Raw genomic sequence first — 16395 nt, 5'->3', positions numbered from 1 at the left:
TGGCAAAATTCACTGTTCAAAATCACAGGTACTTGTTGGTAGAGTTTTCGTATGAGGCCCATAGCGATCATTTTTGTGCTCCATATGACGTCACTGGCAATTTAATTTGGTGCTAGACCTGCAATTCATACTACTTGTATTTTCAAAGTCAAGTAGGTAATTACTAAAAATATACGTTTCTGCATAAAAAGTAAATTAACCTAAACCGGCTTACTGCTGATAGTGGCTTCTTACAATATTTAGATAATTTAGTCGTTGATTACGGAGGTATAACTGACTACTTGTTTTTTGCTTTTAATAAATATTTGATGAGTGCAATCGCTCTTTTGCAAGGTGGGTCGATTGCGACACTTGCGTCCTCATAACGTCCCACATATGATAGACAAATGCCTCCCCTTTTCCAAAAGACATGGTTTGTAATGCAAAGACCCGTCACGCTGCTCCATAGCGGGCTGGCGGGCTTAGATTGCGTTTACGGCAATTGATATTATTATAGTGTTGCTAATTTGGAAATTTATAAAATCTTAATGTTTTCTGGTCTGGTCTGACTGTGACTGATTACCATCCCACCAAGAAAGATGTGCCGCCAAGCTATTTAGATTTCCGGTTTGATGCTGAGCAGAAACCTATAAGAGCTTAGGTTTTTAGTTTAGGTTTTTTAAGAAAATTTTGTGACCATGTGTCAATCGTTGCTTCGTTAGAATCTTAATAACTATTGAAATCCTTAGTTAGTCATTAATTCTTAAACAATTGCAGGGTTCAGAAAACTTTTAGCTTGTTCTGTATCTACGTCAGAATAATTTTTGAACAATTCAACTGCTTATAAGGAAAGACACAGACATTAGTTTACTAACATAGTTTGATGCTAAATGTTATCTTATCAAAACAATGATAAACGCATCTAGAGAAGATTATGTAATTTAGTTGAGAAAATTATCTTAATTGAAACAGTTTGTCTGGTAACCCAAGAGCTGGCGCTTATTTAGCCCAATTGCTAAGTCTAGCCATAGAGAGAGGTAATGGCTCCCGCATCCTTAGGACCATACCATATTTGAACATATGGATGGCCCACATCTTAGGTACCATACCTAATATGAACACGGTGGCTTACTTTGTTTTTTTTTTTTGTAAATAATTTTGTAGTACCAAAGATTTTTTTTTTTATATATATTTCAATGACCTTTTTAATAAATAAAAATGAAATATTACAACATTACACTCATCAGTACAAAAGTGAGCATAGCTTGTGTTATGGGTACAGATAACTGCTGAATATTTATGATTAATATAAAAAGACATAATACAGATGAAACAGCTGAAAAACCTCTTTCCAGTTCATAACAAATGAACTTGAATCAAACCACAGCCTTGGATCAAAAAGCAGTCACTGCCCAATGCGCCAATCACCACTAATTCACATAATAATGAAGCAATTATAGTTTTGTCTTTTTAATTGGTTTTACAATTGAACCAATTAAAAACTTTAACTGTATTAAAGTATTTTTCGATTTCGATTTTCGGATGGACACTTGCCGATAAACACCTGAGGGATTGTTACAGCGTCATCAGGAGTGGGGCGAGCGCGAAAGCAAGCCTGATACAATAATCTTAACAATTAAACATCAAAAATATGAAGCATTCCTTAAAATATCCAGTATGTCCAAGACATAAAGTGTGTTTGAAATATCAAAACGGGTATGTATATAGCTACTGTAAAATAAGTTGATACCAATAATTGTCTTTTCCAAAATACATGACGATAACTAGACACAAAAATAAATAAAGGATACATGTATGTAACTAGCAGTAGTCCACTGAATTATTAAACTAATAGTAGGTACTACCTAGTAACTAAAAATGTTATAAAACTCAATTCTTGAAACTTGTACTTTAAACTTACCATAAACCAAGAACCAAATACCAGCAATTTTTTTTAAATTTACACAAAATTTTCGAAATTTTACACAATTCATATTTAGAAAATATTGATAAATTTTAATATTTTCTTTATCTCATTTACTAAACTATAATAAACTATCAACAACAAATAATTTCATAAAACGTAAAAATTTCTTAGTGATGTAATCAAATTTTTATTAAAGACGTCATGAATCCAATAATAACATAAAAAACGATTCACAAACAAAAGAAAGAACATCGTCTTGAAACCACGTGGTGCGCCAAGGTCGAATTTATGTTTTCAACTTGTCAAGCGCGGCGTGTGATAAATTAATTCCACGGGCTGTTATCGCATTACTCTTCAAAGCATTTTCAACTTTATAGCTAGTCTCTTTAGGTTCAAATTTCTATATGCATATTGCCCACGCATAGTCGCCAACCCAGGCAATATATCTTAGGCCGTATACTCCCCGTGACAGTTCGTAAACAAACTGGAGCTACCGCAACAATGGGCAAGTGACATTTTTTACCTTAAAATAATCTAAATGCCAATTATTCATTTCATTGAATTTCAGGTCTATTCTATCCTTTAATACACAAATCGACAAAACATCATTTTTCTAAAGAAATATTCCTTTTATTAGCATTACTCGGTAATAAAAAACTCACCAGATAATTAACACGATGCTGAATTTGATGCAAAGTCATCTGTAATACATCTTGCACATATCGATCACGTCTTGCAGTTCTCAAAACACAAGTAAAAAAAGAAGGAGGTTAGCACCAAATATACGTTACTGCTCAGTTAATCTATCACTCGTCACGAGTCAAAGTTTTGTAAATACGAAATAAATCACTATTGGATACACTACGTGTAAATAAATTCAGTCAAGTAGTTATATGATTCACAATCAAAATAAAAATAGTCTGGCAGACGCTGCGTCGACGACCGCGCCACTGTCTGTCTGCCGTGCTGTCAATATTCGTCAAAACGAAAATGGCGACACCCTCGACAGAATACGATCAGCACCAGCCTGCTCGTATCTTCCCTCCCTCTCTTACATAAGGCATAAAAAGAGATGGCCATTAGACGTGTTGTCTTCAGCTCGACCGGACTGATTTGTGATGTCACGCCCAGCGGCGTAACGTTTTGCGTAATTACATATCCACGATGGCTTGTAAACTCGTTTTAATAACTTTAATTAATGATCGTTCTATGTTTTAAGGTCACCGGATGAAAGTGTCGGTCATGGCATAGGTTAATAATAGTGCAACGTGCAATAATGTAGGGTAATTCGTCTTTGCGCATGTTAGGCCCGTCCCACCACTCAATATCTGTCGTAAAAGCGCCTCCTACTTCTTATTTTATTCAGGATTTTTTCAGATCTTCGTCTCGACTGCATTAATTCGATGCCACCGTGCTGTCGCAATGCAGTTTGATTAATAATGAATTCAGGTTTAATAAGGTCTTTTCGTTCTTTGTTTAACAAATTACATTAAATCAGTGATTCAATTTTATTTTATATTAAATAAAACATATGCATTCGTTATTTTTGTTACACTGACATGTTGTTATTAAATCCTCTTCAATTATCTTATTGAATTATTTAACCATTGTTTAGTTCCTAAGTATAAAGTTTGTTCAGGTTGGCCTTAATTTAGCACCGCAAATTCCCAAAATGCCGACCAACAAAATAAATATGCAGGATTATTAGATACCTAAACCAAATGTAGCTAAATAACACTGTGTAAGTGATATAATTATTTGCTACCTATATATTTTTGTGTAATTTGTTATCTTATAAAATTATTTACTTAATAATAATTCTAATCATTCCATCATTTATTTATCAGTATTGCCAATATACTTCATGCTGCCTGCTGCTACGTCGTTGTATCCCTTCATGCATTAGGAAGTATTGTAATACGTAATACAAAATGAGTGCCAATTTATTAAGCTTCATATTCTAATTATGGAGGGTAGAGGTAAGGAGAGTCATCTTATATGGGAGAAAAGTTGAAAAAGTGTCCAGTTGTATGCGCTAAATAACAGTTCAAAAATCCTCCACAATGGCGCTGGTGGATGCGCAGGGTATGGTAAGAAATAAGAATGTAGCAATCGTAGATGAATTGAAGTATGCAGAGTTAAAAAATTTAATGTCATTATCGACTAAAGTAGTTAATTATTGAGAATTTCAACAACTTACGTTGTACAAAATATTGTGGTAAATATAACCTTACTTCCTTGTTTATTTTTCAAGCCTACTCTAACAATATTTATATTTGGCGCTTCTTTTAAGAGTTACCATGATGCAAATGTGGCGCCATCCTAATTTAATACATTTTGACGACACTTTTTCATATACACAGATGATCCTCCTTACCTCTACCCTCCATAATTCTAATTAAACTAATTGATGAAAAAAAAATGTTTCATAAATGTAATGCAATATTTTTAATCGATTACGTAATTACTCATTAAACCCACAATAACAGCACTAACAGCTGAGGTTTCTTGTCTGTGTATCCAGCTGTCATTTGGGTCAAGGGTCTTTGGAGGATCGGTGATGCTAGTGTACTCTGTGTTCCACTCCATGGTAATTCTCGATCTGTGACTCAGTGTACTAACTATGGTACTAACCAATAACCATTCATCTGTGGCTCTGTGATTCGTTGGCAGTTGAAATTTAAAATTTTAAACTAGTGCATGATCTCCTTTATCTTTCTCTTTTATTTCACACGTTCTTTCGAAAAATCTATTTTGTAATCAAGATTTATTATAATTCGCGACAATAATGGCAGAAAGAACGCACACGTCGAGATTGGCTTCGTACAAACATGCCGGACAAGGAACTACAGTAAGTTAATTTGAAATAAGAAATCGAACATCCATTTTAAAACGCATGTTTCGGGCCGTTTCGGCCTCAAGTTCAAATATCTCATTAGTCGTTTTCATTTATTTATTTATAATTGAGACTTAATTGAATACATAAAAAATTTAAAAATTTTAGATGCGTTCTATTATCAATTTTTGTTTGGAATTGGAGTCAAATCATGACCAAGATGATATTCGTACACAGAACATAAAATATATTCTCCTTGTTTGCTGTTGGTTCTTTACTTTATTTTGGGGTATAAAGATTAATACTTCTAATATATATTTAAACACACAGGCATTGAATTTACTTTTTGATGTATACATCTGAAACAAAATAGAGATAAAAACATCCGAAACGAGTACTTAATTTTGTAGCGCCTCCCTGGCCATGTATCACCATCGTCCCATATTATAGACATCCACTTCGCTACTTCCTAATCTACCTTGGGAGTGACCACCCTTGAAAATGAGGTGCTGTTTCAACACCTTGGGACCCTAATATCAGTCTCTATCTGAGCAAAATGTTATTGGGCAATTTGCCTTAAGTTTTACTAAAGGTTTTTTGGCTTTGTTTTTAAAGAAAAACAGATTACCATGTTGCTGGATATAAAGGATTTTGATTATTTTTTTAAAGTAAATAAGTTATAGTTATAATAACATAAGCATCACCCTTTGTTTTAATGACTTTGGGTAATCAGTCAGGGAGGCATTTTGGTTTTTAAACATTGATGCGGATACTTACTTTTCTAAACCATCAGGAACTCCGTCGTAAGCGTGCAGAACTCAGTGTCACTCTCCGAAAGCAGGCCCGCGATGAACAACTACTTAAGCGCAGAGCCATGTCTCCTGAGGCAGGGGAAGAGGTCCAGGCATCTGAAAAGACCATGACACCAACAGAGATAATGCAAGGTCAGTCTTGAGTATGACTCCCCGTTTATCATGTGGGGTCCAACTGAATATGATATTTTGTGCTTGCCCTATCATTTTAACTTTACTTATTAGTTTGGTTTTGACTGTATTAAGCCATTTCAAAATTCTAATAAAGTCCAGAAGAAGGCATTCAGCTTAGTAGGAACATTCGTTTGTTTTACTTTTGAGAACCTTAATGTTCTTATTAGGATATTACAATTTGTCTGCCATAACCATACCATTTTAAATCATATAAAATATCTGTTTCTTTTGATCAGTCAATCTAAAGTTAGTGCTTCTACTTCTGTTGCTGAGCCTGTTCCGAACCAGATTGGCTATTGTGCGTAAGGCTGCTGAGCACAAGTATAGTCGTATATAGGCTGTTGAACATCAGCTACGACTCTTAGCAGCCAGGTAAAGAAATGTAGACCGATGACCGGCTTCGGTGGGTCTGGGGTATATTGTGTTGTTGCCAAAATAAGTTTGTTGTAAGTTGAATCTTCTTCTTCTGTTTGTCCAGCCAAGCTCATTCCAGAAGCTAAGCAGGCCGCCCAGGCACTATATGATTATAATTATAATTTTTTTTCTAGGTCTGAAATCAAGCGACCTTGTCACTAAAATCACTGCAGCACGAGCGGCTAGGCGAATGCTTTCACGAGAACAAAATCCTCCCATCAGCACCATGGTAGATGCTGGGGTACTGAAGCCACTAGTTACTGCTCTGGATAGAGATGATTGGTGAGAACTTTACTACATAGCATTTACTCCGTCTACTACCTTCGATAAAAATTTCTAATACAGTACAGTATTTTAGTACATTGTGCAGATTTTAATGAAATTATCATTAATAGATAGTATAGTCCACAATATTATCATAATATTTTCATTATACAGCATACTTAGGTATGCAAGTGGCATTTTTTAATATGACCTGGTTAGATAATTATGCTACTTTTGTACATTACTCTAATATCATTGTAAGCCAGCCAAGCCGGTCAGCTTGTACATTATATAACTGGAAATTTTCTAATATTATTTATGTTTTAATATTAATTTGTCTAATATTTTTATTTTCAGTCCAGACCTACAGTTTGAGGCTGCTTGGGCAATCACTAACATCGCTTCAGGCACACATGAACATACTATGGCAGTAATTGATGTAAGTAACTAGCAGTTTTATTTTCAATTGAAGCAAAATAATGATCAAATCACACTTCTGAAAGTCTAACCACAATTCTTATACAAAAGTCACAACTCTTATACAAACATGGAACACTCTAATGATGTCCATCATTATTATTCATTATTCATATAATGTCTAATGGTTTTATATTCATTATTTATTTGACAATTAATTTGAGATGCTTCGGTTTCGGACAGAAACGTGCTTAGGGGGTACATACATAGCAGAGGATCTGTTTGGTGTGAAGTATAACGATTGAAGAAATTATAAATAACACCATACAGATTCCTACTTCCTCCTGGTATTCGCGGAGTATAGCAAATTAAGCTTTATTTTTTACAATTTTTTATATCTGTAAATAGTTTCTATAATTTTAAGAATGTATCTTTAATATTTAATCATTAGTTATTATTATATATTTGCACGCCTAATTTTTGGAAAAACATGTACAGGCTTTCATTACCATTTTCTATGTTGTTATTACCCATGTTTAGCAAATAAATATTATATTTTATTATATAAGTGAGAACCTTCATAGTAAAAGTGAAATAGTAACTTCTAGGTGTCTTAAAGGCCTTCCATCATTCCTCACTACAATCATCCTACAATTAGTGTTAGCACGCGCGGCGTAGTGGGAACAATTCTTTAAAAATATTTATTTGTAAGTACGTAAACGTGAATAATTTCTTGGTGGTGCCCTTAGTATAAGATTTTAAAGTTCCTAATCGAAAATTGGTTTCCACTGTCGATTATTTTTGACGGTAGAGTAGAATTGTCTTTATGGGCCTAGTTTTAAAGCTTAAATAAGCCAGCATATCTAAAAGTGACCATGGCTACATTAAAAGCAAAGTAAATAAAGTTGCTTTGACGTTAAAGAGTTTTGATATTTCGAACTTAAAACATCTTCAGTTAAAAAAAAAATTATCATTCTAGAGTGGCTCAGTCCCAAAACTGGTTACTCTGCTCGGGCGCGGCGGCGTGGTGGGCGAGCAGAGCGCGTGGGCGCTGGGCAACATCGCGGGCGACGGCGCCATGCAGCGGGACATCGTGCTGACTCACGGAGCCCTACCAGCCCTTCTGCCAATGCTGACCCCTGACACTGCACCCAGTCAGTTGCGGACTGCCGCGTGGACTTATAGCAATCTCTGCAGGTAACAGTCATAATAACTTCTAATGGTAACTTTTGTGATGGTATCTATTTTACCTGTAATTTGTACACTTATAGTAACTTCTTCAGATAACTTCTGTAATCGTAAACTCACTCACTTTGCAGGTAATTTGTGTGATTATAGAAGCTTGTGCACGTAACGTTTATTATTGTACCCACTATAGGCAACTGCTGTGATTATAGTAACTTTGCCAGGTAACTTCGGAGTCATAGAAACTTCTACAGATAATTTTGTGATATTAGCTGTACTATAACTATAACTAGTAACTTTTGGTATTTTAAGGACATCTGCGAGTAGCTTGTGGTGGTAATCACTTTACAGGTAACTTTTGTGACTATCACAACTTTTGTGGGTAACTTTGATGTAGTCACTACAGGTAATTTTTGTGATTATATCTTTTGATATTTGCTATATATAGTAGGCAGCGTTGTGTTTAGAAGCAACTTCTTTGGGTAATTTTATTGAACTACTAAAAGTAGCTATAAGATTATAGCAACTTTTAGAGTCACTTCTGCAGGTGACTGCGTTATTTTAAATATAACATTACTAGAAGTAGCAATAGTATTTCTATCATTAAATTTTGAACAACGATTGTTTCAGAAACAAAAATCCCCTTGTGAAATTTGAATTAGTTGCACCTGCATTGTCCTACATCGCGGAACTACTGACTGTTGCAGATCCGGATGTACTAGGTAAGTACCTTTTAAGAACTACATGCCTGTCATCTTATATACTTTTTAACTAATAACTTTTGTTATATAAAACTAATTAGAAATTACTTAGCTGATTTCACTATTCATAGTATCATAACTCGTGAGGTTTTATCGCATATGAATTCCCAGATGTGAACATTTAAATAAATAATAGAATTCTTAATGTTAGTGTCAAATCATAAGGAGAAATAATCAAAAATCTACTTTACTCGAAATAATTATGTAATAATATTTTTATTACACAAAATTGTCGAACAAAAAAAAAACAGAAGTAGATATTTAGGGAGAATTAGATTTTTAAAATTTTATTTGAGATTAGCGATTTGATTAGATATTATACCAATTTCTGAAATGAAGGATATATAATACCACCCCTCCTTTGGAACCTTTCTATAACATAGTATGATGATCACATTTCCCTTAAAGAAAGTGCTATGCCATTTGCTGTGTTGCGGCATACGTGTCGTGTATGTATCGTGTCGGTATCAAAATATTATTTGTATCAGCGGACATATGCTGGGCCCTCTCCTACCTGACCGACGGCCCCAACGAGCGTATCGAAGAGGTGCAAACAACAAAACACCTTCTGCCGCGGCTGGTTAACTTGCTGCAACACAAGTCCCCAGCAGTGCGCACTCCCGCGCTGAGGGCTACTGGGAACATGCTTACTGGATCTGATGTACAGGTAAGCCAAGTCAAGTACAGGTAATATACATACCCTGTTATTAATAAACGTGGTGTAGCGTTCTGACATTTGATAGTTACCAGTTGAACTGTGACAAAACAATGCGTATCTATTGTGACGTGACGTGTATATTAATATTACATTATGAAGCATACGTACACGTTTCATACGGCGTTTTTCATCACAATTGCGAGGATATTACAAGCTTACTTTCAAAAACTCTAAGAAAATAACTGACCGTTTTTGCTGTTTTTTTCCAACTTTCGTAGACCATTCCCTGAACAGGCAAATCACTCGCGATTTTTTCCTTGATTGAAATTTCCTTCGGAGTCAAATCTACTATTGCTTTGTTTCCTAAGCTAATGGTAATTTTAAATATATACACAATAATCAACCATGAAGCGGAAATATTAACGGAAGTAGATGTTGACGGTGTTTTCGTACGCGTTTTTCTGGTATAAAATGTAGCCTATGTTACTCTCCTTCCATTCAGCTAACGCTATGCCAAAAATAATGCTAATTGTTTATAAGGTTGTTTAGTTAGGGCAAATAGAAAAGACAAAAAAATTATATTAGTAAGGATAATGTCTCAAATCTTTTGTTTTGGTGCACAATTGCAAAGCCGACAATACATCCTTAATTAAAGCCTTAATTAATAAAGAGAATATTATCCTATTTAAATCATTAACTCACTATGAATTGTCAATAATTTGCTAAAATTTAAACATTCATTTATCATAATAAAGAAGGTACAAAATATATGTTCATTTAAGAAAATTAATAAAAACTGTTTGGTAGATAGGACCTTTCCGTTTAGAGAGACCTGTAGTCCAGCAGTGGACTGTGACAGGCTTTTGATGAAAGGTTAATTCGTTATGAAAAAATAAATGTTCCAGACGGACCGCTGCCTCGAGGCTGGTTGCCTGGAACACCTGGCCGTGTTGCTGCGCTGCAACAAGCCCGCGCTAGTGAAGGAGGCGGCGTGGGCGGTCAGCAACGTGCTGGCCGGCACGCAGGCGCAGATCCAGGTGGCCGTCGACCGTGGCCTACTGCAGCATCTAGTGCACGTGCTCACCACCGACGACGTCAGGTATGTTGCGTGTAAACAATGTAAGCAAAAAGTTAATAGCAAGCGGAATTATCCACAAATATTTCGCAGTTTACTTACAAGTGGTTTAATTAAAATTTATTTTAAGATGTTTGTTGAAGCAAACATTAAATAAAAAAAATATGTTATTAGCTATTGTAATTATGCTGTATATTTTAATAGGTGCTTTAGCCTTTTAATTTAATGTTATCTTATGTTTTACTATTTATGTCTTATGTATGCATATACGTTTCTATAAAATGATATTGATCAATAAAGAATTTCTTAAATAAATAATAATAATACTAGCCATTAAAATTATATCGTTATTAATAATTGCATTTGTTAGTCGCGTATAAAATAAATTTCAATTTTTTTATGAAATAAAACAAAACATATCCGCTAGATATTTTCTATAGTGAGTGCACCAGTAACCTTTAACTCGCCTTACCTGTATGAGATAAATTATAGGCATAATAAAGCGGTGATAACCTAGATTAGGGGTTCCCCCAGTAACTTTTGGGAGTTATATGCGTTTTTGACGTGACAACGTCTTATAATTCGACGGAGCCGTCTGCACACACGAAAAAACATGACGTATGCGGCGTTACCTCGCTCTGAGGCGTTCCATTCAAGGCTTGAAGTGCAAGCGAGAGCGCGGAACGAGCGACAAAGAGGCACAGTCGGCCTCCGCGTTCGACATCTGTCTCTCTCCTACTTGAGTGAGCGATGCGTCCGCGTGGACAGCTTCTATACAATAATACATTTACATGTTTTCGGCAAGGATGAAGTGCAGTGAAAAATGAATGTGGTGTCAATTGTTTATAGCAACGATAATATCTATGAAACAAATAAAATTAAAATTTGCTTTTGAAAAATGCAACCATTCCATCAGTATTTTCTTACGACGTTGTCACGTTTAACTATCGTCAGTAAGCCGACATTACAGACAACCAATTTTTGTCATTCTGTGAGGAGATAAAAATCACATGAGGCTTAACACTTTAGCTGCAGATTGATGACTACAGGGCTATATTTGCAGGACCAGCCATCAATATATATTATTACTATAAAATAAATAAAAAATTATGTATGTCTTATCCGTGTCACCAGGAGTCAAAGGGAAGCCGCGTGGGGAATCACAAACCTGACGATGGGCGGCACTCCGGCACAGCTAGACGCTTTAGTGGCATCCGGTTTCCTGGAGCCCTACTGCAGTTTGCTCGATTCCAGTGACCTAAGAGCCATTGTAGTTGTTCTGGATGGACTCAACAACTTGCTGCAGGTAAGAATAGAAAGAATTAAAAAAAAATTGAAATTTTATCTACTTTTTCTAGACATTGCGTGAGGCTGAACACTGCGCCGTCCCTAGTCGCGACTCAAGCTAATGAGAACCCTAAGTACGCTCGTAATCTTAGACTTGCTCTGAGAATTGAAGTTGTTAAAAAATTCTTAGTACCCAACAGAGCAGTTACATAGATTCTATAAAATATAACTTTGTTTCAGACCGCTGCTAAGTTCGGTCAAGTAGAGCCACTATGTGTCACATTGGAAGAAATTGGTGCGCTAGACCTGATAGAAAATCTACAGAACCACGAAAATGAAGAGGTATGTATGTACATTAATCTCTGAGAGAGATCTTAAAGATACATCCTGAGAGATTAGTACTTACAGGACAGAAGGAATTGTCTGCAGATCTCCAAGACCATAAGAGTCCATATCTGGTTCACCAGATGCCCAATCATCAAAGCCTTTGATACTACAGCCAATTTCTTGTGCTTTGAAGCTGCATTTTTTGTGTATCAGGGAATGCGAAATCCTTTGACCGGTTAATGAGTTGCGACGACGCGAGAACGCTGTGCCGAAGTTATATGTGTGTCCTTGAGATGATTTTCGGTCATCATTTGATTGCCTGGATCAAAAAGAAGTGTTCAGGGCGCCTCTTAGAGCGAGTCAATGTTAAAAATTTCTTAAATCAACTGGCACATAGATGGAAAAATGTGTTCATTGCAGAGAGATAAGTAAATACATTTGTACACTTAAAACTAAAGGGTTCAAACCTGGTCTAAGAAGAACCCCCTCAACAAACTTAGCCGGCGCGTTCTTTTTTCATTGAGCAGTGTTGGTGTTGGGAGTGTAAGGGGGCGCCTCAACGTCAGCGGTTTAGAATGTAAGGCGGCCAATGTTGTATGTCAAACATTATAATATCCATTTTCAGATCTACCAGAAATCTCACACAATTATAGACACGTACTTCGGTGAACAGGATGTGGGCGCCATACCGGATGAAACCAACGAAGAGTTTCGTTTCGGCTCCGACCAACCCAACGAAAATATTCATTTCTAATGTAAATAATATCAAAATGTACAGATCGCGCCATGGCTGTTGAAACTCGCTATTGGTATTTACAGTCTTGACAGACCTTTTAAACTCGGTACATCGTGCAAATATAACAAATTCATTTGCTACAATGATACAACTTTTACTAGTAAGGGTGGTAGTGTTTGTATCCTCATTGTATATTGCAACGTAATTCTCTGGCCCAGTCTAAGAACAATTTATTAATTGTACCTAGGGCTGGGTAGCCAATATTTGTGCTGTTTTAAATTGAAGTTTGTTTCACAACTTTGCTGACAGGACTAATACTCCTCCTTTAAAATGCTCTGAAAAAGATATTACTCTTAAACTGTCCAGGGATGGAATATAAATTTGAAATATATAGAAATCGGGGGATATGGCTGCTTTTAACTTAAATATTTTGGTGGAAGAAAGAAAAAAAAATGATATACTATTGGGTCTTTCGACTGTGCTGTAAATTTGTTCTTTAAACTGAATTGACAGGATAAAAATGTGAAGTGAAAACTAAGAACAAAGAATAATTCACATTGTTCTTAACGCGTTCTTGCCACATACTTTCAATAGCAGTGTTAAAATAAATAAAGAAAGAACTAAGTATATGGTATGTCATGGCGTGAAAAGTTTTTATGTAAACTAGTTATAGATAAATAATTAATTAAGATGAAACTAAAATAAGACTGAATTGTTACATAACTAAAAATAATGTAATTAAATCGAATATACACAGCAGTAGTAGGGATATCCAGACAACTTTAGCAAAATCTAATAATTTACATTTCCTATACTAAATTTGTGGGCCTATTGTATATTGATTCCAAATCGTAACTCTTAATTTTAAAATTTAATGAAATATACATTCAGGTTAACACTAACCTGTATGTATATTTCTTACAAATGTATACAAAGTTTCATGCAGTTTAGATTTCAATATTACCAAATACCATTACCAACTGGGGACCTGATTTCAATTTTTAAAATATGTGAAGTGACAAACTTTTTATTACTTATTACTATTTGTGGTATTTTGGTTATGCACAAATCTCAAATTAGATAGACAGCTTTGTTGGGAACACTGTACAAGAAAAGAACTATTTTTGGAGCTGCTTAATTGACCTGCCTGACCTAACTGCTTTAACCTTGCTTAATTATGTGATTAGTGTAAAATTGGCACCTAACTTGATTAAAAAAGTACCTACATTAAATTAATCAATTAAAGGATCAAATTCAGGTATTTGGAATAATCTTCCGGCCTCTTGTAAAATGTGATACATATAAGTCAGTCAATGAAAATGTGCAAAAGTTGTTTTAATCAGTTTAATCAAGAGCTGGTCTCTAAACAGGTTAAAAAAATGTTCGGTAATCACTTAAACTGGAGATATATTGTGATATTTTGTGAATAATAAAGTCTTCTTATAAAACCCAAGTTTTTTTTTATGTTCTTGGTGCTCTATTTTTCTTATTAAAGTTAATCCAACTGTACAAACAACTAAACTTCCCACAGAAGATAATATGATGAACAGATGAAGAAAATCTTATTTGGCTGACACTGAACTTCTAGATAATCCAATTTGGCATGCCATTCCCGAATAACTGAACCTACCAATCAATTTAATTAAATATTTTATCATAACGAGTTGGTGAATAGTTTAAAAAAATTCAACACCCTCCCGGTAGCCTACGTTTGTTGAAGTACAGGTATTTAATTCAGGTTAACTACAAAATGAAAGTTGTTAAATACTTATGGAAAAGTTTTAATCAATAAAGAATTAGTTTTACATAATATTAAGGAGTAGTCCAATGAAATGTTTTTTACCAATAGATGTATTATTTAGCGGCTTACTAACTAAATAAATAATTGAGACCTATTGGTACTAATTTTTCTAAACACAAATCTCTAAACTACGCTTAATTGAAAACTAGTGCACATTAGTATAGTATTCTCACATGAGTTTACATTATAGGGTTGGTGCAGATAAAGTTTTTTGAACACTGCACTGCACTGACCTCTCAGTCTTGAAGTTAATATAATGCTTTAAGAGTCAACATTGTCATTTCACATGAGGCTTTTTTGAACTCTGTAATGTTTCCTACAATGTGAAATTGACAATTTATTTTAGTTCAGAGATTTGTGTTCAGTCAAGTAATACCTTTGCTGAGAAAAAAAACATTTATTGGGTCTAAAAATTAGATTGATGATCTAGCTTTTGTTCTGTTCTCGCAGCTTCTCCAGTTGTTGCCTGAAAAAGAATAATCAAGTTAAAAAGACTACCAGTAATTTAAATCCAAAATTACAAGATCACTTATGCCTGTTTTCACTAACATTGTAACAAGGCAATGCCTAAATAAGTCAAGCCTAATCTAAGGTGACTCCTAGAGTCACCTCCGAAGAGTTGGTGCAACATATTTTTCTAGACATTGCCTAAATCATTAGGCATTCAATTTAAGTAATGCCTAGGTTTAGTGAAAAAGGGCATTGGTCCTATAATGCTCTACTCTAAAAGGAAAAATACCTAAGTAAAAGGCTAGTGGGTCAGTAGCTAGCTTTGCTTTGCTATTCTACTGATCTATCACAAAGTCTTGGATAACGCCATATTTCAAAAAAACAAAAAATCAAAATTCATTTATTTCAAGTAGGCCTAATATAAGCACTTTTGAAACGTCAAATCTGTCTTGGTGTTGTGACTCTACTAGTAGTACCTACCGGTAGAATCTGCCTTCCAAGGCAAGAAACTCAGCAGCTGGCTCTTTACCAACATCAAAAATTTACATTTTACATTTTAAAATTGCCAGTGCATTGCCCAACTATGTGTCTCAAAGCTATGACACTGGCATTTAAAGTGAATATTGGACAGGGAGGAATCATGGAACATTTTTTCTCTCAACATGATCTTTGTCTTTTGTAGGGATTTCCATATGCTATAGTTTCGAGCCAGGACCGTGGATTGTGGAACTCACAACAAAAGACCTATCTAGCAGTAGACCTGGCCTGACCATGGTTGAATTTTAATGACAATGATGAGTTTTGAGCAGCTTGTATCCAGTGACTCCCTGCTAGTTTTCCTGATAAGATAAACTTTAAGTACTAGTCCTCAGTTAGGAAATTAATTGGTGGTTTTTTTTACCACTCAACGTTAGCCCTTTACTGCAATCTCATGTGGTGGGAAGACATGATGATATCATAATGATTATAGGCTAACCTGCTGATTATGGTAGTTATATTAAACCCATAACTCTAATTGGTTTCTACACAACATGGTACTGGGACACTCAATTGCTTGGCGGAATCTTTGTCAGTTTCGTGGTTTCTAAATTTTTCCTAAAACAGGATATTAAATTATTGGAGAAGTGTAGTGATCTTACGCTCTAAAACCTCAGTGGGATGCTGATAATTACGATGATCTGAACAAATAACTAAATAACAAGTCCTCAGTATCCCTCCCCGACACAGATCCACATAAGAGAGAGGAATATAATGCAGTTTGGGGGTTCGATGGGACAAGAAAGCAGTCTAAA

At 35.1% G+C, this 16395-nt stretch overlaps 2 protein-coding genes across 2 annotated transcripts in view; one reads left to right on the top strand and one right to left on the bottom strand.

Annotated features, from left to right (window-relative positions):
* LOC120627933 (homeobox protein PKNOX2-like) overlaps nt 1-2987 on the bottom strand; it is a 47653-nt gene extending 44666 nt beyond the window's left edge. The window contains exon 1 of the mRNA XM_039896059.1: nt 2569-2987. The gene's annotated coding sequence lies outside the window, so the exon portion shown is untranslated. The remainder of the gene's footprint in view (nt 1-2568) is intronic.
* A 1551-nt stretch (nt 2988-4538) lies between these two features.
* LOC120627991 (importin subunit alpha-1-like) lies at nt 4539-14305 on the top strand. Its single transcript, XM_039896150.1, has 11 exons — nt 4539-4757; nt 5536-5686; nt 6277-6424; nt 6764-6845; nt 7803-8020; nt 8639-8730; nt 9258-9436; nt 10333-10526; nt 11637-11808; nt 12030-12131; nt 12742-14305. Exons 1-11 carry the CDS (start codon nt 4695-4697, stop codon nt 12868-12870), a joined length of 1530 nt encoding a protein of 509 aa, XP_039752084.1. The 5' UTR covers nt 4539-4694; the 3' UTR covers nt 12871-14305.
* Nucleotides 14306-16395: the final 2090 nt, after the last annotated feature.

Source organism: Pararge aegeria, chromosome 12, assembly GCF_905163445.1.
Source record: "Pararge aegeria chromosome 12, ilParAegt1.1, whole genome shotgun sequence".
Lineage (NCBI taxonomy): Eukaryota > Metazoa > Arthropoda > Insecta > Lepidoptera > Nymphalidae > Pararge > Pararge aegeria.
This window is presented reverse-complemented; position numbering and strand designations above follow the sequence as displayed.

Coding starts and splice junctions, on each gene's coding strand:
- LOC120627991 (XM_039896150.1), top strand. CDS start 4,695: ATGGCAGAAAGAACGCACACGTCGAGATTGGCTTCGTACAAACATGCC. Junction 6,425..6,763: donor GCTCTGGATAGAGATGATTG/GTGAGAACTTTA, acceptor TTTTATTTTCAG/TCCAGACCTACAGTTTGAGG. Junction 12,132..12,741: donor AGAACCACGAAAATGAAGAG/GTATGTATGTAC, acceptor ATCCATTTTCAG/ATCTACCAGAAATCTCACAC.